Source organism: Mustela nivalis (genome assembly GCF_964662115.1).
Source record: "Mustela nivalis genome assembly, chromosome: 7".
NCBI lineage: Eukaryota > Metazoa > Chordata > Mammalia > Carnivora > Mustelidae > Mustela > Mustela nivalis.
This window is the reverse complement of record NC_139026.1, coordinates 47,824,448-47,849,466: the sequence shown is the minus strand read 5'-3', so window position 1 is coordinate 47,849,466 and position 25,019 is coordinate 47,824,448. Positions and strand designations below refer to the sequence as shown.

The 25,019-nt window shown below is 39.4% G+C and overlaps 1 protein-coding gene across 1 annotated transcript; it reads right to left on the bottom strand.

The window, feature by feature from the left end:
• Positions 1–1,483: 1,483 nt before the first annotated feature.
• IL22 (interleukin 22) lies at positions 1,484–24,472 on the bottom strand. Its single transcript, XM_082742927.1, has 6 exons — positions 24,396–24,472; positions 6,288–6,516; positions 5,798–5,863; positions 5,530–5,673; positions 4,538–4,603; positions 1,484–2,084 (listed from the first exon to the last, which is right to left on the bottom strand). Exons 2-6 carry the CDS (start codon positions 6,468–6,470, stop codon positions 2,007–2,009), a joined length of 537 nt encoding a protein of 178 aa, XP_082599053.1. The 5' UTR covers positions 6,471–6,516; positions 24,396–24,472; the 3' UTR covers positions 1,484–2,006.
• Positions 24,473–25,019: the final 547 nt, after the last annotated feature.

The window sequence follows — 25,019 nt, the reverse complement described above, 5'->3', positions numbered from 1 at the left end:
ATACCCAAGGCCTCTGCCAATGCCAAGAACAAGACCAGTGTTGATAGTACCAGCTAAATGTACCCTCTGCCACTGGTGTAAAGGAATTGCTACAGCAGGTACCGATGATTATGTCAAGATTCCCTATGAGGAATTCGGACTATCTCATATAGTTGCAAAATTTGCCAGCATTGGGGTGCCTGGGCAGCTCAGTGGGTTAAGCCTCTGCCTGCCTCTCTGACTACTTGTGATCCCTGTCAGTCAAATAAGTAAATAAAATCTTAAAAAAAAAAATTGCCAGCACTGCCCTTCGGAACTGAAGAAGATTCTGCTACCTTTTGTTTTATGTTCATTAGCAACCAGAATTTTTAAAATCTCTTCATTTCAGACTCCTTGCCCCAGATGGAAGCATTCATGAAACCAATTCTGAGGACATTCTTCCATTTAAGGCTCAATTTCTAGAAGATTGCTCCGTAATTAGCCAAAAATAAGTACAACCCCAATTTCTGCTAAGTTATTAAACTGAGATGCATTCGGAAGAAGAGAGGAAAGAGTCCTAAACCCTTCCCAGAAATAATTATAATTCTATTACCTAAGCAGCTTATCTTTGGGACCTGTCAGCATTTGGAACCCGCACTCAAAAATGTTAACTCCCTTTATCCAAGAGTGAAACTGCAATTTACGTATACACTCACCTTAACCACCAGACTTGACCTACTCCTGCAGGAACTTGACAAACAATTGGTGAGTGACCTGTACAATAAACCTGGGGTTCCTGACTCTTCAGAGAAGAAAACACCATAGACAGTAGACCATTGACCCACTGACCTGTCCTGAACCCTGACTTTCACTTTCTGTGGAAAAAAAATGCACACTCCCAAATGCTAATGTCACTTGTCCATTCTTCTAGATAGAACCAGTCCAACTATCTCTACTCCTTCTATCACTGAACAAATTTTAAGACTCCCCAGACTCCATCCACTTCCCCTTTACTTTATTTCCTGACTTACAGGAAAACTGAAAATGCCTGCCCTAATAGATTCAGACTAGAGTTAAAGTATTCTTCCACAGTAAGAACTACTATATGTGTATTTCTCTGCTGACAGTAACATTCTGTTCTTTTATCCACAACTGTTAATAAGGCCAATGGATTCTTTTCAGTATCTTACTGTATTTCTTTCAGAACTACATGCTAAGTCAACATAATACATCTACACAGGCAATAATATAGCAGAGAGCCCAGAAATCAGATAGACCTTCTGGATACAGGTCTACCATGTGTAGTTACCCCAATGTTTGTAACATGTCTCTGATACTGTTTTCTCATCTTTAAAATAGAGCTCATACTAACAGTCACCTCATTGACTTAGAGTCAAGAACAAAGTGGAGATCCTTGGCCCATTTACCAAGTGGTAATGTTTACATGATGGTGATGATGATGGAGGTGATGATGAGGATGATGATGATGATAGTAAAGGGACACAAATCACAAAGACACAAGATGTAGGATAATGAAATGTTTATTGAGGTCAAATAAACATACCTCCATAATTACTATCATAAATATAAATATTAGCTTTATACTTAAGTAACATACCATATAATGCTTCTATAAATAAGTCTATATTATTAAAATGACAATAATAAATAAATTCATAAATACAAAATATTGATCCTGGATATGAAGTTATTTAGGGTTTTTTGTTCCTAAAGGAAGAGGAAGTAATCTTTTTGATGGGAATAGACAATTGCTTTAAAAAAATAAATTTCTGTGTATAAAACACCGACTACAATAAAATGTTATCAGCAATTCTCATTAAGCTTGGAGGGTTGGCCTTCTGGTCTTCCAGACACAGGTGACATTTTTCTCTTTTTTAAGCTAAGCAGGGGTTAATTTAGAATCCACGCATGATTGTAAATGTTGGCTTCCCATTTTCCTTTTGGTAAAAGAAAAACCTGTAGGGGATCTTGTTGTTATTTCTAACAGGCAAGAAGGGTTAGTCATCCATTTTCTAGCTTTGCTCTGGTCAAATACAGGCATTTCTCAGGGCTATAAACAGCAAATTCAGTTCTCCAATTGCTTTGATCTCTCCATCCTCTCCAAGCTGTAAAAATAAGAACAAATGAGTATTTGAGCATTTATACCATGTTTTTTAAAGAGGATCAAGTCAGAAAAAGATGGTTAGGTTGTTGGAGACAGAAACCGAGTTTTTTGCCTTTTGTAAGATTACTAATAATACCCTTTTACCAAGAAAATAATATGATTTGCCATAGACCTTAGAATTATGGTTAACTGAACTGAAAAGAACACCAGCAAGCACCACTCTCAACTGATCTACACGAATCAAGCTGTTTCAAGTCACTTGCTCACCAGAGCAAGGGGACTGAAGCTGTGCAGGCATCTGCAGGAACAAGTGCTGCCCCCTCGTCCCCGCTGGTGCCCTGCCTCACCCCTTCACGATGGTCTATGACCAACTAATTATAACAGCTCAGCTCACACAGCATTGAATCAAAACTGCACATTTACCAGTACACGTGTTTTTTTGTTGTTGTTGTTCCCACCTCCCTAACAAAGGGAAAAAATACAGATTTTCACTTTTGTGGGGAATATACCAAGTAAGTCCCATCCAGTTGCTCAAATTAGTAGAAAGCCGAATACACATTCTAAACACCTCTTCTCTCCTCCTCCTTCCAAGTCCTATGCTAAAGAGGCTTTCCAACTACATAAGACGGGAAGGCAAATTCAAGTCCAAAGCATCCTCCTTTGAAATTCTCTAATCTATTAAATTTGCTCTAGATTCTTTCAAGGAAAACTGTAAGCCATCATCGTTCTCAATGCTTTGTTCTCCTTTCTCTTCCTATTGTCTTCCATCTTTCCCCCTTGCACATAATGCCAAACGAGACATTTTATATCTCAAAGACGCCAAAGAGCATAAAGAATGTCTCAGTTCTCTTGCCCTACTGTCTATCATGCATTCTACCACAGCCTGCTGTCTGCTATTACCTCCAGTGGCCGGGAATTAACACCTCCAAGCCCACCCTCCCATTTCAATTTGTGCTGACAAGTTTCCCCTCAGGTTGAGCTTCCCCGGAGTAACATTCCTCTCTCACCTATGCATTCTGGAGCTACTGGTTTTTGCTTTGTTTTTGTTGTTGTTGTTGTTCTTTGTTTTTTTTTTTTGTTGTTTTGTTTTGTTTTGTTTTGTTTTAAAGCATAACATGACACCCTATTGCAAATGTGAAAATCGATTCTCTCAAAATGTGTTAATATCTTTAAAATCTATTTCCCCATGTGGATCCCCCTCAGATGTTTCTCTCTCACGCTGGTCTTTTTCTAAGACCAACAAAGTTAACTGACATCAGGAATTCTTCACACTGGAAGTGCAAAGCACTTCTTGGCAATGGCATTCTAATATTCAGCCCTCCACACCTGAGTAAGAGATCCATGACAAGAGAATTTATCTTCACAGTGGAAGACTACAAAGCTTTCAATGATCAAAGAAACGGTCATTCATTAAATCATGATTGGGAAGAAATAGTTTTTTTGTAAAGGAATATCAAGGTGGAAAAAAAGGGAAGATTGAGGTTACACCTGTTACTAAAAATTCCGTCAGCTAGACCCTTGATGCTGCTGAGGTTTAACTGTACTCACTTGCAAGAGCATCACTTTCGCTGCTAGCAATCATTCCTCTGGTTTTTGGATGAGTCACAATTGCTAGTCTGAGCCTTCTACTAGTGTTCCTTTCCCCAAATAGACCACGTGACAGTATCATTCTCTGTACAAATGCACACTAACCTACACCAGATAGATGCTCACTGGGGATATGTTGAGGGAAGGAGGAGACTAGAAAGGAAAGGAATAAAAGAGGATTTTCAGTTCAGACTCGCGTTCATTCTAATAAATCCATGCTATTAAAACTGCATAAAAGAAATTGGGGTGGCTCACTCTTGCTTCTAAATTAAAACCAATTGCTGTTAGGTATTATATTATAATAATTAAACAGAAGTATCAGTCATTCCAGAAATTCATCTTATAGGTAAGTCCAACTCTTCTGTTATGGTTGTTCTGGATTTATTTCTCCAAGTTTTAGACCATCAAGTCAATGGCTTCCAATATTACTTCAAATAAATTTGTCCCCAGGTACTTCTCTATTTTTGAACAATTACTTATTTAAATTACATGAATCAGTAAAAATCTCAAATTTCCTGAAGAATTAATAATAGTAAAACTAAAACAAATTGCTGCTGGAAACAATGCTGGACAGGATTCAAGAGACCTGCATTCCAGCGCTGGCTCTGCTACTGGTCATGCCCAGAGCATGCGATGATGAGATTAGAGGACCTAACTTCCTGGTCATTCTATAATTCACAAAATTCGGAGATTTATTTATAAATATACAGATATATATACATATGTACCTAAATAATCAAACTGATGCAGGTGAATCAAGTAGAAAATTATACAGAGGGGAAAAAAAAGAAAGAAAGAAAGGGATGAAAAGAAAAACAACATTTGTCTCTCCTATTAATAGGCTAGCATTAGTAGTTTTAGTAGTACCTTTTTCACTGTGTCCTTCAGATTTTGCACATTTCTCTGAATATGCTGGTCATCACTGTCGATATGCTACAAAATGAAAACAGAGTACTTACTTTAACACTGTTGTACTGAAGTTTTGTGAACTTCAGCGTCCCTAACTGAGGTGTGTTACGATGCACCTGGAGTTAAAAGTTCTTAGCAATTTTACCCACAATGACCTAGATTTCACCAGTGACCTAGATTTTGAATTCAGAACTCTTGAATTCCCTTGGACGCCAAAATCCAGTCATTTCCCTTACATGGGACCTCTCTTCAACTTTGGGAAATCCTACTGAGGTTTAAGTTTGTAGAAAGAGTGGAGTGGTTTTTGTAAATGCTGTGAAGAATAAAACCCTAACTCTACAAAAAAAAAAAAAAAATTCATTCTCAGAACAAGAAATGGACATAGAATGTCTTGTGTGAACAGGAGGCCCTCCTCCATAAATACTAGGTCCCTTCACTCTGCTCACTCCACTCCAGTCTTTTTTCATAATTTTAAATGTTTAGAGCCATCAAGGTCACATTCCTCTGCCATTGTCACTTCTCACGCCATCCAAAAGGCAACTATCTTTGCCTACCCAGTGCCAAACATTAAATCTTCCTATTACCGTCTCTCTTTCTCGTCTCTTCTATCTATACTCGGGGCATCCATTTCCGCATCTAGGCATTTTTCTCTACAGTTCCTAACACCCTTCTCATCTCACATAACCTGAGGTGCTTTTTCCCAGGGACAAGGAGCCTCTGTGCTCTTGTCTATTAGACCCCCTTCACCACCATATATTCAAAATGTGACTGAATTAAAGCAAAAACAAATATCTGTGATTCAAAATCACTTGTGATGGTGTTGCTGAGGCACCTCTTGCTGCAAGCCTTGGAAGGTGCAGGGAATGTTGGTGGAGAAGGGCTCTAAAGAGGAGAAGGGAAGAAGGCAAGCAAGCAGGAGAGTCTGGAGTTAGGCTAAGAAAAGAACTCACACATTGGCTTAGCCTGTTGCTGAGCTTGGTCAGGAAGGACTCCACCTCCTGCATATAGGGCTGGAATCTATGGGATTGGGGGAGCAGCACTTCTTCAAGGGTAAAGTTCAATACCTCCTTCATCAGATAGCAGTGGTCTCCTTTCTGTAGGCAAAAGTGAAACAGCAGGGGTCATATTAGAGGGCATCCAGAAGACCCAAACCATCATCACCAGCTTCCAAATAACCAAGGATGACATACTGTCCTGTTTATCATGAGTATGGCTTACATTGACTCCGTGGAATAGTGTATCCCCAATGAGACGAACATCTGTGTTGTTATCTGCCAAACTAGCCTGGAAGAGAAGAAAAGACTAAGTGCCTGGACATCAAGGAGCTAGTAGAAAAGTCTGTGAGTAGAGATGCTCTCTATCCACTCTCCCCAGAGCAACCCCATGAAGACTTAAAAAAAAAAATTCAGATGTGTGTTAAAATAATGCACAGAGGAATAAGAGGGAAAACAGTCAGGTGGGCTCATAAATGGCCTCTTTGGAGTAAAACTCAATGTACATATCAAGGCCAAAACAGAAGGTCTTCTGGTAAAGACCAATCTCCAAAGAGTCTCTAAAGAGACATAGAAAAATAATCTTCTGGTCTACCAGCAAGGCTAGATGATGGGTTCTTAAAGATCTCAGTAACACTTTGGAGAAAATTTGAGTAACTATTATCAGGTTCCAAGTAAAGAAGATGCGAAAGAGAGATAGACACTGAGATGAGTACCTCCCCAGCCAGCATGAAGGTGCGGTTGGTGATATAGGGCTGCTCGAAGTCGGAGTTGGCAAGCCTGCAGTGAGAGCTGATGGGCACAGCTTCTCCTCCCTGCACCCACAGGGCAATGAGGAGGCAGCTGGCAGCCAGAGCTCCCAGAAGGGAAGAGTTCACAGATTTCTGCAGGGCAGCCATTGCAGACAACTCTAACTGGAACAAATGTTGACTAGAAAAGGAAAACCTAGTATCAAGAGAACAAGAAGCAAAAACATAAAGGCAAACCATTAGGTATCAAGAAGTATAGCACCTCAAATGAACCCATCATCCCAAGTGTGTAGAAACACTTACTGTTCCGATGATTCTGCTTGTGAGGGGAAGGTAGAAGCTGCTGCTTTTTATAGCCCCCAGAATACACATTTTTTTGGTGAAAAATATGACATCAGCAAATATCTAATTTCCAGTACTGTCTTCTGAGAACTACCTAACCACCACAGGAGCCCACAAAACGCCACCTCCTATTTTTCCCACTTTGAAATGCGAGTGTTTCCCTAAAACGTCACTATTAGGGCCCTGAAGGTGTTTTTACAGATAAATCCCAGAAACTGTCTAAAACCCACTTATTTTTCAAAAAAAAAAAAAAAAAAAAAAAAACCAACAACAACAACAATTGCTTTGTCTTCGTAGATTCCAGATTCTGTATAATATTTTTTGATCTTCTGCAGTAGCTGAGTAAACAGTTTGGTCATGGACTCATTTTCCCACCAGCTTCATAGATTCTTATCTTATTAAAGGTGATCAGAAATAAAGGACCCGTGTTTGTATACCCTGCTTTAAAATACATAGTAGTGATATTTGGAGGTAACCCTATTTTTAAAAATAGTTTTATCTCTTTTTTTAAATACACTGAATCCTGAGGAAGACTCACATTTTTTAAAGAACCGTGTTAACTAATCTAAGCACTGGTTTCTTCTCATTCTGTGACTTTCTAATGTGATCTAAACAATTATGGTGGATGCAAATAGATCTTAACATTTTTTTATTGGGAGCACCTGGCTGGCTCAGTCAGTGGAGCATATGACTCTCTTGATGTTGGGGGGATGAGTTTGCACCCCACATTGGGTGTAGAGATTACTTACAATTTTTTTTATTGAATTATTACCAGCATCAATCTAGATTTAGAAAATCAAATTAGATTTGGAAATACTAAAGTTAAACCACCTAATCACTATTTTTTTTTAACATATGAGTATTTTAAGAATACAGTGGCTATAGTGGCTCATCTTAAAATCTTACCTGTGCTCATTCTAAACAGCACACAAATTAAGTCTCAAAATAATATTCCCAAAATTCTTATAACAATTTTTATTATGTACATGGATGTCTATGGAAGAGAGTCTGGCAATAAGGTGGTTATATATTGACTTTGAATTATTAAAAATACATTGAATTCTAAACAACAGCTAAAAACTAGACTGGAAACTCTCCCCCAGGGGTGTCCACAATAAGGAGCATGTGCACCGACCTCTTGCTAGGGGAGGGAATGTGCAAATTTATTTGATCAGATTTTTCTCCTCAAAACTAGTCAAGATCAGGAGTCCTTGTAAGAAGGAAAGCAAATGATTATAGAATCTTGTGCATTGGTGAGATGGCAGATACCCAGGTGGGGAGCCACAGTGAAGGATTAGAACAACGTGATGACATTGAGCATTTGGGAAGGGGGCTTAGGAGACAAATGCAAAAGGGAAGATTCAGGAGAGTAAATAAAAGCAAGGCCCATTCCAAACACTTGCTTGAGGTTGTTAATGAGCCCAAGGTGAGGAAACGCTTTCTCATCCGATTTTCTATTATATGAGATATGGCCATTTTTTTAAAAGATTTTATTTATTCATTTGACACAGAATGAGAGAGAGATCACAAGCAGGCAGAGAGAGAGAGAGGAGGAAGCAAGCTCCCTGCTGAGCAGAGAGCCCAAAGCGGGGCTCGATCCCAGGACCCTGAGATCATGACCTGAGCTGAAGGCAGAGGCTTAACCCACTGAGCCACCCAGGGGCCTCAGATATGGCCATTTTTGTCTAAAACTCTGAATAATTATATTAGCATTAGGGTTAAGCTATCCTGTGGATTAAATACGCTTTTTGTTGGTTTGCCTGGGAACCTGAAAAGCACACATAATTTTGTTCCCATGGAAAATAAGTTTGACATCATCAAATTATGTGTTTTCCAGGCAAGAGTCTTAGTCTTTTTTATCTTTCTATCTCCAACACTTAAAACAGTGCCAGACATATAAAAAGAAATCAACAAAAAGATGTCAAGTGAATAGATATATATAGATATATAGATCTGTCAATTTAAATAACATACTATGTATCTTTGGGAACATGCATGGAGGTGATTTGGGACTGCCTTCATGGTACTTTTAAAGTGAGGGTTTGGTCCTCCTTGCCAGCATCATTATCATTCCTGAATAGGGAATAAATAGCTGCGAAACAAAAATAGAATGCCAGAACTTTGCAAACCAGTCTTTAACAGCAGCAGTCTGATTCCTTATAAACTCCTGATGGACCAACATCAGACAGATAGTGTTAGTGGAGACAAGATCTTAGGCTTCCATGAGCTTTTACCAAACCCGCTCAAGTGAAAATCTGCACTGGGATTTCTGAAGAGTGATACAAGAAGTCTCAAAAACATTTGTTATTAGGAGAGTTGCAGAGAGCTGTGAGAGAGAGCACAAGTAGAGGGGAGAGGGAGAAAAGCAGGCTCCCCATTGAGCTGGGAGTCAACTGTGGGGCCAACTGGGGCTTGATGTGGGGCTCAGCGCAGGGCTGGATCCCAGGACTCTGGGACCATGACCTGAGCCGAAGGCAGATGTTTAACTGACTGAACAACCCAGGTGCCCAGCATTCGTTTGAAGTACACATCTCTCCAGGAGAAATTCAACGTCAGGCAACTCAGGTAAAAAGCTTTACATTCATCATACTCTTCAGTACAAGACACATGATCATGGTTCTCTGCAAATTCCTTCTCTCTCTCTCCCTCGTCCCCTGTGTGTGTGAGAGAGACCTCACTTTCCTTACCCTCCTTCCATCTCCACCACACACCACCCCCTCTATACCTGCCATTGGCCACTGCTCTAATGTATTTATATACATTTCTGAATCCTTGTAAAACATAAAGTGTCATTTGATTTTATAGGAATGGTTCTCTTTCTTAATCTTTCTTTCAGGACTGTGCTCTTGCAATCTGTCCATGTTACCATAAGTAGATCCTTTCTCTAACATGCCATTCCTTAGTGTTTCCATATTTTACCTTTTTGCTCTGCCTTCTATGGGCACCTAATCCATCTCGAATAGCACGCTACAGACCCTGCAGCCATAAGCAACCTCATCCAAGTCATGTCATGGCATATTTTTGAGGATATTTTTGGAATAATTACCCAATCAGTAGGTACACTGGGTCTTAAAGTTGACTGATTTTTTCCTAGATACTGCCAAACCACTCTCCAAAAGACGGCAGTGATTACTCTCTCAAATCATTGAATACAGGTTTGTTTCCTTACATCCACACCCACTATCTAGCTCAGATTTTTGCTGGCTTTTGGAGGTTTAAAATACTGTCTTATTATTGTCGCGATTTGATTTTTTTTTTAATACACTTGGAGCCACTTGAGTTTCCCCTTCTATGAATTGATTGTTTTTATCAATTGCCCATTGTTCCAGCGGGCTTTGGTCTTTTATTGTTGTTGATTTATAAGAGTTTTCTGTATATTTTATGTAATTCTTCTCTTTTTGCTTGTAGGCATAACAAACTCCTCCCAATTTGTATTCTACTAACTTTGCTTGTTTTTTTGTTTTTTTTTTTTTAACAGAAACTTAATTTGGATGACATCTAAGACATTATTTTGTTTCACGGTTTGTACTTTTCAAGGCTTTATTTAGAAAGTCTCTTTCTACCTCCAGGTCACAGAGGTATTCTTCTAACTTTTCCTCTATTTATGGTTTTACCTTTTACAATCGGTCTTTAATGACTTTTTGTATATCATGGAAATTAGGGAGTTTATTTTCCTCCACATAGTGAGCCAGTTTTCCTAACACAGTTCACCAGTGAGCCCTTTATTGTATGTGAATTTCCATATACAAATAGCTATCTCTGAACTCTCTGTTTTGTTCCATTGGTTTATTTTATTTTTCTTTTTGTTCTTGAGCCAGTTTCATAATGTTTTTTTAATGAGGAATGTCTTTATATCTGGACAGGGAAGTCTGCCCTCTTTGCTCTTTTATAAGGCTGACTTAGCTATTTATGGACTTTTCATATATTTTTTACAGAAATTTTATAATAAATTTCTCAAGTTCCTGTAAAAAAAAATGCAGAAGAGACTCTGGGCTATCACTTAACTTGAGGAGGATTAATATCTTTATAATAGTAACTCATTCCATCTAAGAGCATTTATTATCTGCTACTTAAGATCTTTTATATCCTTTAATAGTGTTTCAAAATTTTCTTCATTGAGTCTTACGTATTATTTTTTTTTAAGATTTTATTCATTTATTTGAGAGAGCGAGAAAGATTGAGTGGCCAGGGAGAGGCAGATGGAGAGGGCGAAGCAGGTTCCCTGCTGAGCAGGAACTGGATCTGGAGCTTGATCCCAGGACCCTGGGATCATGACCTGAGCTGAAGGCAGACGCTTGAGCATCTGAGCCACCCTGGTGCCCTTTGTGCATTATTTTTAGTTCCTAGTCACTTTATAGGCAAAGTAAGATTTTAAACTGTTATTAATCTCTTTCATCTTGGTGTGAAAGAGTACCAAGTTGGGGTTATTGGGACAGTCATCCCCTGGGAAAATGAAGAGCACGTGTTTCTTTTTTCAGGTTCAGCAGAGCAGAGTTAGAGGTAGCCCCCAACAAAGCCCGAGATACTTTATTTTCTTCTTATGTTCAAAGTTGACCCTGACAACACCCAGGCTGACTTTCTTCCATGCCTACCACCCCCGCTAATACCCTGCCCACAAAGATACTTGTCAACCATAGCCAAGTTTCTCTCCTTCCTGAGGACGAAATCTTGTGAATCTGTACTGGATCTCATTTTCAAGGTGAAGACTATACTCACAGCAATATGTCGTACTATAAATGAGTTTATTTTCCTCTCTAGTAAAACCAAGAACTGAGATCAATTTGAATGATAGAAGAAAGCAATGTTTATTCAAATGTCTCCCTACACTAGTACATACAAACAGAATTTGGCATTGGGCCCCTGATGTCTGCCCTCTGCTGTCATATATTTTTTTAAATCGATGGGACTATCCCAGGCTCTCATTTCATTTGTTATTTTGACAAGTAAATAAGTTTTTAAAAAATCATAATTCACACTTGCTTATAACACCATATATTCAGTCATCATTAATCAACCAATATCAGTATAGCTTTTATCCCAATTCTCTAACCTATTTTAGAATTATTACTGTTTCTCACAATCATTTGCATAGGTTAAATACTATTTTAAAGCATAACTTTCAAAAATTCCTTTTCAAAACTGTGTTTCTTGGTGCAGATTTACCAGATCCTCTTAGTCTCTGGGGGAAAATTGGGGGCCAAGTAAGCTCAGTATTTCCTATGGTTCCACTACCCTGTTGAACTTTTTTAAAAAACATGTGATCAAACACAGTTCCAATCCTGAAGTTAACTGGTTTTAAAATATCATAAACATCATCCTAAGGAAATGCCTTTTTTCCTTTTCTCTTTGTCACTGTCCTAATTCAAAAGTTGTGTGCGAGCTATGCATCAGGTGAAGTATCAGTAATTTAAGTTGGTTGGAAAATATGTCCTTCTGAACAATGGCAAGTTCAAAGTGAAGCATGTTTTAAAAGAGGTAGAATTTTGTTACCATTTCCAAACTCATACAACTAAATCAACTAGGCTAATACTATCTCATTCTTTTTAATAAATACCTATTTTTTTTTTTTTTTTACTGTTTGAATATTTTACCACATAGCTGTTCTTGGACTCATGTTTAACACTTCAAAGAAATACAGTAATAGGTAACATAGTAATTGTGTTGTAGTAGCCTTAGGGTTAATCTGAAGTGGGCTCACTTTTTAGAGAAAAGCTAGAATGTCCCTAAATACTGATTAGAGAACTGAAATTTAAACTGCACTCATATTAGCTAATGAACCTGATTTTTTTAAAAAAATTAGAAGATCTATAAGACCTTGGATGAATAGAGAGGGAATTAAATATAAGAGCTGGATGGAAATGGTGCTTGGAATACTTAACAGGCTGACAAAGGGAGGAGTTACAATAAATAATTAAGTCATAGACAAGTGGGATCATCTATTAGAATATACAGCTTAAAGGCAGGAGTGTAAGAGGAAATGTCTGTGTGAGGTTTGCCAGGAAATAAAACAGAATCAAAGAGATATTCACAGGGTGCCCATTGGGTGCTGGATGAGAGAAAAGAGGGCAATAAGCTTTATTCATTCATTTACTCATTCATTCATTCCCTGTAAGATTAACTCCATAAGAGCACAGACTCCATCTGGCATAATCCTTAGACCATCATAAGCCCTTGATAAATTCTAGTCAATTGATTGAATGAACTATAAGCAACAGTGACCTGATTATTTTTGCCATCATTATATTTTGACCTTTCAATTTATTAAGCTCCTAGCACAGTGCCTAGCATCCAGTAGGCATTTAATAATTGTTCTTTTGGTTGAGGGGACAAATGAATATTTATTGAGACAATAACTCTCACCACTTTTATCTCTTCTCATATTTGCAGCCACCCCCGAGCCACCCTAATGTAGAAAAGACAAGTGGTTGTACCCCCTCTTTACAGCCGGGAAGAGTAAGATTTGTTTGTGACGTACCCAAAGCCACAGAGTCATCATGAAAAAAGCCAGAATTTGAGGTCAGTTGTTCTGATACAATGACCACTGATTTTACTCTTTATCTACCTCTTTCTTTTTCCATCCTCTGAAGTCTGGTTTCTTCAAGTTGATTGCTGATGATGACTTTGGGCCATACATGTAATAAGACTGATGTTTAATTTGAATTAAAGAACTGAAGTCCCATGAGGTCAACATGGTGTAGCAGGGAGGCAGCCATGAAGAGTATGGTCTCTCCAGGCAGATTGCTTAGGTCTGAATCTAGCTCTGCTACTTAGTAACTAGATAACCTCAGCTAAGTTAGCCAAATGTTTTGTAAAAGAGAATAATAATTGTACCTACTACATACAGCTTTAAAAATCTGAAGTGCTTAGGCTAGTGCCTGAAACCCAGTAATATTCAGAAAACATTTGTTATTAACAAGAACAAGCCTCTTCATGGACAAAATATGAAACAAGGAAGAGAAAGGAATGGCGATAGTTATAAAGTAGCCAAGAGTTAGGAAACAGAGATCCTGTAACTTGTTTACCTTGCAGAAACCAAATCTGTTGAATGAATTAATATATATTGCTCTTGACTTTAGATTTTAGCATAAGTATCTCTTCTCCTTCATCCAGTATGGTCAAACTTTCCTAAATCTTTCCTTTTTTTTTTTCTTTGAAACATCTCTTATTTTCATAAATATCTTTTCATGAATATCTACTGCCACGTAATGTATGACCACCATAAGTGTGAATTGCTCTTAAAAACAACTCCAGAAAAAAAATATTCATAACATATCTAACAAAAGATTCAAATCCAAAATATATGAAGAGTTCTTGCAAATAAATAAGAATGACCCTAGAGGAACAAACAAACAAATGCTTGAACAGATGCTTTTCAAAAGAGAACATGAAAGGCGTTAGACCTCAGTAGGCATAAGGAAAGGCAAAACTAAAGCCACACACCCACCAAAATGACTAACATGAGAAAGATAGACAATACCAATTGTTGGTAAGCACTAGAGCAAATGAAACTCACGTAAACCACTTTAGAAGTATACATTGCTACAACCGGGTCATTTTTTTTTTTTTTATTGAAGCATAGTTGACACACAATGCTACATTAGCTGAAGATGTACAACATAGCAGTTCAACAAATCTATATGTTATGCTATGCTCACCACAACCGTAGCTACCAATTGTCACCATACAATGCTATTACAATACCATTGACTACATTCCCTTCGCTGTACCATTTCTTCTCATGATTTACTCACTGAATTCATAACTGGAAACCTGTACTTCCCACTCCCCTTCACCCATGGGGTCCATCACCTGACCTCCTCTCCCCTGACAACCATCAGTTTGTTCTTTGTATTTATAGGTCTGTTTCTGTTTTTGTTTGTTTGTTTTGTTCTCTAGATTCCAGATATAAGGGAAATTATATGGTATTTGTCTTTCTCTGTCTGACTTATTTAACTTAGACTTTTACCATCTAGATCCAAGCATGTTGCTGTAGATGGCAAGATGTCATTATTTTTTATGCCTGAATAATATTCCATTGTGTATATGTATCACATCTTTATCCATTCATCTATGGATGGACACTTGGGTTGCTTTCATATCTTGGCTATTGTAAGTAATGCTGCAATAAATACAGCATCTATCTTTTTGAATTAATATTTTTATTTTCTTTTTTAAAGATTTTATTTATTTATTTGACAGAGAGAGATCACAAGTAGGCAGAGAGGCAGTCAGAGAGAGAGAGAGGAGGAAGCAGGCTCCCTGCTGAGCAGAGAGCCTGATGTGGGGCTCGATCCCAGAACCCCAGGACAATGACTTGAGCTGAAGGCAGAGAGGCTTTAACCCACTGAACCATCAGGTGCCCCAATATTTTCATTTTCTTGGGGTAAATACCTAGTGGTGCAATTACTAGATTATATAGTATTTCTATTTTTAACTTTCTGAGGAAAGTTTACCACAGTGGCTGCACCAGTTTGCATCCCCACCATTAGTACACAAGGATTCGTTTTTCTCCATATCCTCATCATACTTGCTATTTTGCTCCTTTTTTATACTAGTCATTCTGACATAATATCTCATTACAGGTATAGCCACTTTAGAAAATTGTTTTTGCAATATCTACCAAAGTTGAACAGAGCAACCACCTCCAGGGGTGGTTAGATACTGAAATAAGAATTAAAGGGGATTTCTGGGGTGATCATAACAATGCATTTCTTTATCTGACTGATTGTATGGGTCTGTTTATCTGGTGAAAATATATCAAGCTATGCATTTAAGATTTATTTATTTTCTATATATATACATATATATTCTAGAGTTTAATAGAAGTTTTCTTAATGTCATTATTCCTCAAAATCAGTTAAACCTTTTCCACTGTGACCCTGTTCACCTTTTCCCTAACTTGGGCAAGAATTTCCAGGGCTTCCTCTGCTCACTTGTGTACCTCCCTGGGTATAGTCTGGAGTAAAATGGAAAAAAAAAAAAAAAGGAATATGAAAATATTGCTACTCTACACAACTTCCTGTAAATTAAATGACTGTTCAAACCAAACATGAAGGTTTTTATAGGAAACCTCCTCCCCCTTACATTAGGAGCAGAGATTGAGAAAGGATGACCTGGAAGAAGAAGAGTGCCGCCTGGCCCCAAGGGGAGAGGAGCAGCAAACAGCATACCTTATTTCCGAAAGGATAAGCCTGCACTCACATGACCAAGGCAGCCAATTTGTGGCCCATCCTTTGAGCTATGTTGGGCCTCAAAGACTCACTCAAGGAAAGTCAGATCAGGAAGGATTAGGTCTCTGTGTCTCACAAGAGTTGTCCAGTTCTTCCTACTGCAACCAGGCATGTATGCCCCCAGAGTAACCCAATGGTCATTGCTACCCAAGTTCCCCACTGATCTGCTCTCTCCACATCAGTGGCAGGGCCACCCTGAGAGCACTCTAGATGAAAAACCACAATGGCAAACACACACAACTTCACTACCTCTACTCTCCTCCTCTTTTTCTGCCATCTCTGGTCATACTTGTGTTGACCTCCAAACTATCCAGGGTCTCCAATGTCTTCTCCATAGATGCACAACCTCATTGGAAGCATCCTACACTCTGGAAGTTCCATCCTGCCCCCAAACTTATAAAAATTGTCCCTAGCCTATATTGCTACTACTCAAGGTGGCACAAGGTAACTGAGACTATAATGACCAACTAACCCACCCCTAAGGATGAATAACAAGACATTCTCAAGGCAGATAGGTATTTTTGCAAGATTCTTTGACAACTTATTTCAAGGAATGATGAATCAGAAATCTGGGGAAAATGGCAGAATCAAAGTGGAAAAATTTAGATAAATGTCTTTTTGTAACTTTCTGTGCCTCTTTCACATGTTGGGCTAGGCCTTACTTACCCCTGACCTTCTGACTTTCTTCTAGCATTAAAATTTCTGTGACCTCTTTGGAAATATTTGTGGTTAATGGCATTCACTGTAATAGAGAAAAAGTAGACAGTGTTCTGATATTTTTGCATAGAATCCCAGAATAGATGTGTTATTTGGCACCAGGTTGACTTTAGGGATCTACAGCATATTTACGACTAGGTAGCCATTAGTTAACTCCCCAGGGATGTCCAGAATACCTCTCCCAAGACCCCTCTGAGGACATGTTCTCACATCATGTTTGCCAATGGGATTCCCCTGTATCACCCTGGCGGTTTAGTATTCTCGACAATGACTTACGAAACGAAATGGATTGGGGGAAAGAACTGGAAGCTAGCATCACTTTACCTCAAGAGCCACAAGTGCTTCCTTCTTTCATTTTTTTGAACCCACAGATAAAACCAAAACTCCACCTTGATCTTTTGAGATAATCCACTTTCCTAGATGTCTACCTGTGTCACGGTGTTGCTAGGTCATTTATTTCATGAATTGGCAAAACCTCACACAAATTGGCAAGAGATTCGTTTATCAAAATACATGAAAAGTTCTGGAATTTTTGTAGAAGTTCTATCCTGAAGTCCTAATCTATCCACAGAGGACCTTCCCATGAGTTTACCAAAAGCCATTTCTCCCCACAAGTCAGTCTCTCATAGGAGCTGAGTGACTACTGTGTGCCCAGCCCTCTACCAGTCCTTGATATGCAGGAGAGAAGAAACACAGGGAACGTTCCTCATATTATAATTGAATTAGTGAGAAAAACACAAAGCAAAAGCAGCTAGGGAGCACTGCAGTAACAAACAGTATTGACATGAAGTATCACAGAGATTCAGGTCAGAGTGAGAAACATGTGCATGTACATACAGATTTCTTCTTAAAAGTCCCTCTGTGTCTAGAAATCTTGCCATCTTCCTTTTTCTGTTTCTATTAAAGAGTAGAAAGAGATTTGCCCTTCAGGGTCCCAAATGGAGCTAAAGAGTTGTCAGTGCCTGCTCACAATTCTTCTCTGAGAGACGGTTTTAAAGGAATCAGGATGCACTATAATAACCCTAACCCTAACCCTTTGTAGTAACCGCCTTCTAGGCCAACAGAGAATCAGACAAAAACACAGGCCCTGCCTTGGATGTCCAGACCTCGAACCACTTCTCTCCTAATAGAACTCTCAATAATGAATGCAATGGACTGTCTTGTAAAGGAACAAACTCCTATCGCTAGAATGTGGCATTGCTTATGTAGGACATAGGCTGCTGGGTAATTTACACAGCTCCTTTATGATCCTTACCAGCATTCCCCATCGGGGGGCATATTGCATCTGAGTAAAGAGCTGCAGAGGCTTTATGAGCCCGTTACTTGGCAGGGCAGCTGTGTCGTTCAGGTGTTTATAACAAGGCTCCCTCTCAGTGAAGCCTCCCCCAGCCACCTCGGCAACTGCCAACACTAATATATACATTCACTATTTTCTTTTTTTATTTGTCACCAATTGTGATGTAACCAATTGCCCCTGAAATGTCGCAGCTGAAAACAGCAAACATTTGTTATGTGATAAAATTTCTAAGTGTTTGGCTCTGGGTCACTTCTGATGTAGTTGAGATGGCCGCCATTGCATTCCTAGGAAGGCTTGGCAAGGCCCAGAGGATCCACTTCTAAGTAGGCTCATTCACATGGTTGCTGTTGGAAGCCTGGTGTTCTTACCACATGGGGTTCTCCAGACGACTGCTCACAGTAGGTTCTCTAACATCTCCCGCAGTGTCAGGTCTAAGAGCGAGCGGTGGGAGTCACAGAGCCTTTCACGATCTCGTCTCCAAAGTCACACACCATCACTTCTGACTGACTCTATTCATTTGAAATGAGCCACTAAGTCCAGTCTACACGCAAGGAAAAGGAAATTAGGCTCGACCTCCTGGAGGGAGGAGTATCAAAGGACACATGAACATATTTAAAATCACTCCATCTTCCATGCTCTTTTCCTCCATGGCATTCATTACCAGCTGACAACACATTTTATTTCCTGTTTGTTTTTTTTTAAAGATTTTATTTATTTGACAGAGAGAGATCACAAGTAGGCAGAGAGGCAGGCAGAGAGAGAGAGAGGAGGAAGCAGGCTCCCTGCTGAGCAGAGAGCCGGATGTGGGACTCGATCCCGGGACCCTGAGATCATGACCTGAGCTGAAGGCAGCGGCTTAAACCACTGAGCCACCCAGGTGCCCCTATTTCCTGGTTTATTGCCTGCCTTATACTACTAGAATATAACCTCTAAGGGAATTTTCTGTGTTTTATTTACTTTGAACTCTCAAAACAATGCCTGGAATACAGTAAGCACTCGGTAAATATTTGATGAAAACAGGTTGTAAAGGAATGAATAAATAAAGCCAAATTGAAGACACTGGCAGAGGATAGGCTGTGGAAGACCTTCTAGGCCACGTCACCATGTCAAGGAGTTTGGACTTTGCCCTAGAAACATGGGAAGCTATCAAAGGGTTGTAAGCAGGTCACGTCACATCCTGGACGGTGCAGAGTGATTCTTGAATCTGCTGTGGCGTTTGAACCCCATCCCTCTGAGGTCTTTCTGACTCAGGGTGTGGCCCAAATTGCCATGACCCAGTCCTCTTCAACTTCACTGCTGGAGCTGGGCCCACACCCAGAGTTCCGCTGATTGTTGAAGTAGTCTCACCATTTGGAAATTTCTTGCTATAACTAATTGACTTTTTAGCTTTCTTGCTATTTTTGACTGACTTACAAAAAAAGGTCAAAGACTTTTACAACATAGCCATATTGTTTTTCGAGGTTACAAAAATAGTTCGAGTCCGTGAAATTCACAGATATTGAATCTGCAAATAACAATTGCCTGCACATATATTCAGAAGAAGGAATGGTCATTCTTGAAAGAAATTACTGCTGTGGAAGACATCAGTTAAAGGAGAAAACAAATAATAGTGTCACATTCCACATGGCATTCGAGAAAAATGAAGACTCAGTAAGAGTCCGTTAGATGTTGTGAATATAAGGTAGTTGCTGGCGTCTGTTAGAGCACTTTTGTGGGAGCAACTAAGGCAAGGATTTGGTTGCTATGAGTTGGGAAATAATTTGGGGTGGTGGAGGAATGGAGAGAAGGGAGACTGAACTGTTTTAGGAAACTTGGTCGTGCTCATCAGAGGGGAGAACAGTCATTCACTGTTGAAACGCGAGGGAAAGAATTTTCTTCTCTTGTGTTCATTGCTGCTTCCTTAGCACCTAGGAGAGCATCGAGGAGCACCTGACACGTACATGCTCAATACCAATCTGTTCCTAATAGGCCTGGTCTGATAGAGCTGGGAGACACCTTCAGGACCATGTGCCCTACCCCCGATTTTCAAAGAAGAAAACTGAGGCCCAAAGACTGAACAACTTACCTATAGTCCCGAGGCTAGCTGGGAGCAGAATTATGGCTAAAAATCCCAAGACTCCTTCATCTTATATCAGTTTTATTATTTTTTTTTCAATACCAAAAACAGGAGAATATTTGCTATACCAAAAATAGGAGCCAAAAATAGGAGAATGGAAATGAGAGGAAGCAAAAATACTTGGCCTTGGGTACCTGGATGGCTCAATTGGTTAAGCATCTGCCTTTGGCTAAGATCACGATCTTAGGGTCCTGGGATCGAGTCCCTCATCAGGCTCCTTGCTCAGTGGGGGGCCTGCTTCCCCCTCTGCCTGCTGCTCCCCCTGCTTGTGCTCTCTTGAAGAAAAAAAAAATATATTTGGCTTCATTACTACAACAGGGATTTCAGCATATGGAGAGGTTGAAGAAAGCAAACTGCAAAACAGTGTGGATACCATTTTGTAAAACTCCATTTTTGTAATATAAGAACAATGTAGCCAGCATACCCCCTTTTTAGAAATGGGGAGTACTAAACTGTTAAACTGGTTTTCTCTGCAGGGATTCCAAGGGATCTTCACTTTTAACCATACGTATTTCTGCAGTGTTTGGATTTTATCTAAGGGTATACATGCCTTTTGTTAAGGGAAAATAAAAGAAACGCTTTTAATGCCTATGAGAGAAGTCGCTGTCAGAACCGTACCACTAATTAGGAGGCTGATGGATCTTTGACCAGAATAGAAATCAAGTTTTGTGAGGATGCCTGTCACAGCTGCCAGAGTTCTCTCCAAACACTAGAGGGATCTAGAAGGAGAATGGGAAAAACTGGAATGACTATGCAACGTGGGAGAAAGAGAAGGCAGTGAAGACAGAGGGAGGCGTTCCCACTATGGCAAGGGGGCCAAGGCATGTTAAAAACAAACCACAGATAGTCTAGGAATTAATAACATGGGCACCTACTGAGAAAGAGAATGACTCAGAGGTTTGCAGTATCAAGTAGAGAGGGTTTCCTGCCCACTCCTACATCTTGCTTGCTCACCTGCACACACGCACGCATAGACTGCTGGGCCGCGCTCCCGCGGTCTGCACAGCTTGTAAATGACCACACACGCCGAGCTAACTTCATCGAGGCTGCTCCAGGAGCCCATGAAGTGATGCGTGCAGAAAGTAAAGCACAGCTGCAGACTCGTAATGAGCTATTATCGTGGTGGCTAAATAAAAAGGCAATCCTCGTAATGCCTACACCTTAGGGAAATGCGCAGATTTATTTTATGTGTACGTACACTCTCTCTTAATTAAACACCGTTGGATTGCATTGCTGGGAAGTGGGAAGTGCTGGCTGCACATGTATCCTGACTGAAGATGATGCTGGAAAGTCTCCGAAAAGGTGATTCTGCTTTTTAAGAACGTGGTGGACAAGAGATGATTTAGGGGGCTTGTTCATCAAAATTCACAGAGGCACTCTCTTTTCTTTTCTGGGCTGTAAAGAAATAAGGACCTTTTGAAAAGTCAGTGGGCAGAAAGCTTAAAGCTCCAAGAGACAGGCATCAAGCCTAAGACTTTCCACTTATATACCAGTTGGTAGAAATCAGTCCCTGAGCTGGCTTCTTGGTGCTCTTCCAAGGAGGTTCCCTTTCAGGAATTGTTTCAAACATCCAAGTAGAACAGGAGACAAACTCCCCAATCAACTCCAACCCCACATACTCCTCATGCCCTCCACCCCTATCCGCATAAAGAGGAGGTGTAAAATAGCATCACTCATCACTAGCAGGCTGGTGCTAGTTTATATTGATGTGTAAAAAGGCGAGACTTATACACACAATATAATGGGCAGGAGCAACTTTCTTTCCTCTTTAAAACACTAGGAGAAGGACATCCTCTCTTCCTTAAAAGAAATATTATAAATCATTAAAATGTGTTATAAAGCATCAGTAATTAAGACAGTGTGATACTACTAGCCAAACAGACAAATGGACCACTGGAAAAGAAAAGAAAGTCAGAATTAGAACCAAATGCCTACAGGGATTTAGTATATGACAATGGTAGCATCTTGAGTAAAAATTGACTCTTTATTAAAATGTGCTGGGGCAACTGAGGAGTCACACTCAAAAAGACAAAGTTAGATTCATTACTAACATAACACTCATCAGAATATCACCAAATAAAAATTTAAACATGCATGGAAAACAGAAGAAACTATAAAATACCTTAAGAAAAACAGAGGAATCCCTTTGTAGCATCAGAAAGGCTAGTTGGTTCCAAATCCAGGAGTTATGGGAGAGAATAATGACACACTCAAGTCTATAACAAAGAAAAGCCCTCGAAATGGCAAAATGATAGCAATAACAATGATGACAATAACAATACACCAAGGACAATGTCAAAAGATAAGTGACAAACTGGGAAAGGTACTTGTCACTTATATCTCAAGCACATAATCTCCCCACTCCACTCCATATTTTTCACAGAAAGGAAACATAAGTGCCCTTAAACATATGAAAAGATCTCAACTTCAGTCATAAGAAAAAAAAAAACTATAAATCAGAACTTCATTAGGAAACCATTTCTCACCTATCAGATTGGCAAAAACCCAGGAATGTGATAACACACTCTATCGGCAGTGTGGTGGAAAGAGGATTTTATATGACTCTGGTGGGAGAGTCCCATAATAGACGATTTGACAATAACCATCAAAAATGCATTTACCCTTTAACCTACCAGTCCCTCTTCTGGGACTTTATCCTGTAGATATAACTGCATGGATTTTAAAAAAAAATTTATTTATTTATTTATTTAAAAGATTTTATTTATTCATTTGACAGAGATCACAAGTAGGCAGAGAGAGAGAGGGAAGCAGGCTCCCTGCCGAGCAGAGAGCCCAATACGGGGCTCGATCCCAGTACCCTAAGATCATGACCCGAGCCTAACGCAGAGGCTTTAACCCACTGAGCCACACAGGTGCCCCAGTGCATGGATTTTTTTAAAAATGTCATTTATACAGGCTTAGTCATTGTAATGCTGTTTGTAATTATAAAATTCCAAAACTTTAATATTCATTATATTATCATAATGCCCTTAATGCCCATTAATGGGGACTAATTAGATAAAATAGAGCATAACCAAATAATGCCATACTATGTAAATGTAAAGAGTAAAAAGTGAAACTTGCAGTGAGTAGAAATAAGTCCTAGAGATTTAATTCACGATATAGTGAATAAAAATGAGAAAGCTGTATTATAATTATCAACTTGCTAAGAGACTAGATCTTAACTAATTCAACCACTAAAAAGAAATGACATTATATGGCAAGATAAAGATGCTATTTATTGCTACAATGGCAACCATATTATATTATAGAGATGTATCAAATCAACATATTCTACCTCTTCTTTTTTTTTTTTAAAGATTTTATTTATTTATTTGACAGAGAGAGAGAGATCACAAGTAGGCAGAGAGGCAGGCAGAGAGGGAGAAGCAGGCTCCCTGCTGAGCAGAGAGCCCGATGTGGGCCTCAATCCCAGGACCCTGAGATCATGACCTGAGCCGAAGGCAGAGGCTTTAACCCACTGAGCCACCCAGGTGCCCCCATATTCTACCTCTTAAATTTACACAATGTTATGTCAATTATATTTCAGTAAAAAATAAAAACATATAATAAAAAAAGAGTACAAAGTAGATCTTTTCCCCATGTTAACATAGAAACATTACCAGATGTAATATTGTGATATAATAAGAAATATATTATACTACATCAAAAACTAATGACATACTGTATGGTGACTAATATAACATAATAAGAAATTTAAAAATTAAAAATATATATATTTTTGGTCCTTTATCCCTGGCATAGACTTCATAACACCCTTGTGATTGATTTCCTGAGTGATAAGGGTGATAGGACCATCTTTTTTATGTTTGGTTTTTGTCCTTGATTCTTGACACAAGAGCTTCTAAGCCCCTTAGAATCTCCAGACTGAAGTGCCTCTTTGAATGCTAAGGAGTAGACTCCTGGTGGGTCTGGTAGCTTCAGGATGGGTGCTGCTTACACGTAAGCCAGATCAAGGGAGGATTAGATTATTGAAATGTTCAACCCCCTCCCCCAGACCTTCACGGGGGAGAAAGGGGCTAGAGATTGTGAAAACCACCAACAGCCTAAAACTTAATCAGCTTACATAATAGAGCCTCCATAAAACTCTAAACAAAGGGTATGGAGAACTTCTGGGTTGATGAATGTGTCTGTGCACTGGGAGGGTTACCTATCCCAAACTCCATGGGGACAGAAGCTTCTGGACTCTGGACTCTTCCAGATCGTGCCCTACATCCCCCTTTATTGGAATGTTCATTTCTCTTCTTTACAATAAACCATAACAATAAGCAAAGTGTTTCCCTGGGTTCTGGGAACCATTATAGCCAATTATGTAACCTGAGGAGGACAAAACAACTATGAAAGTCACTCACCCAAAAGAGGGACTGGCGGCTGTCTTGTGCAGACAGGAAAGCTGAACAAACCAGGACTCCACAGTTAAAGGATGCAGCTTATAGATTCAGTCCAGAGCTTACTGGTTGCATTTTCTGAAAATCAATGTACCAGGGGGCTAAAAACTAAGAGCTCCAAAATCAGTTGATTTGGATTGAGCCCCAAGTATGCCATGTGAACTTGGCCAAGTTAGTTCATTTCTGTAAACCTGCTTTCTTATCTACAAAATGCAGGTGATAACGGGGAAGATTATCCACATATGGGCACTTAGCTCTGTGCCTGACACATAGTAAGGGCTTAGTAAATGGTAACCATTAGTCTTATTATTTGGCCTGTGTTAAAGGGGGCCTGTTATTCTGTATCTCATTAGGCAAAATATCATGCAGAGTCATTGAAGTTTGGAAGGAGGGATACCAGATACTTTCACGATCTCTCTGTCATTTTATTTTTCATTTCAACTCATTTAAATTAAAGAGAGTAAGGACCTCATTTGTACAGTTCCTACAGGAACCAAGTGTGTAAAGCTATGGGCACGAGTGTGGCAAGTCTTCCAAATGAACCCACTCTTTATGTTCTGGGCATAGAGGACTACCCTCTTACAGCAG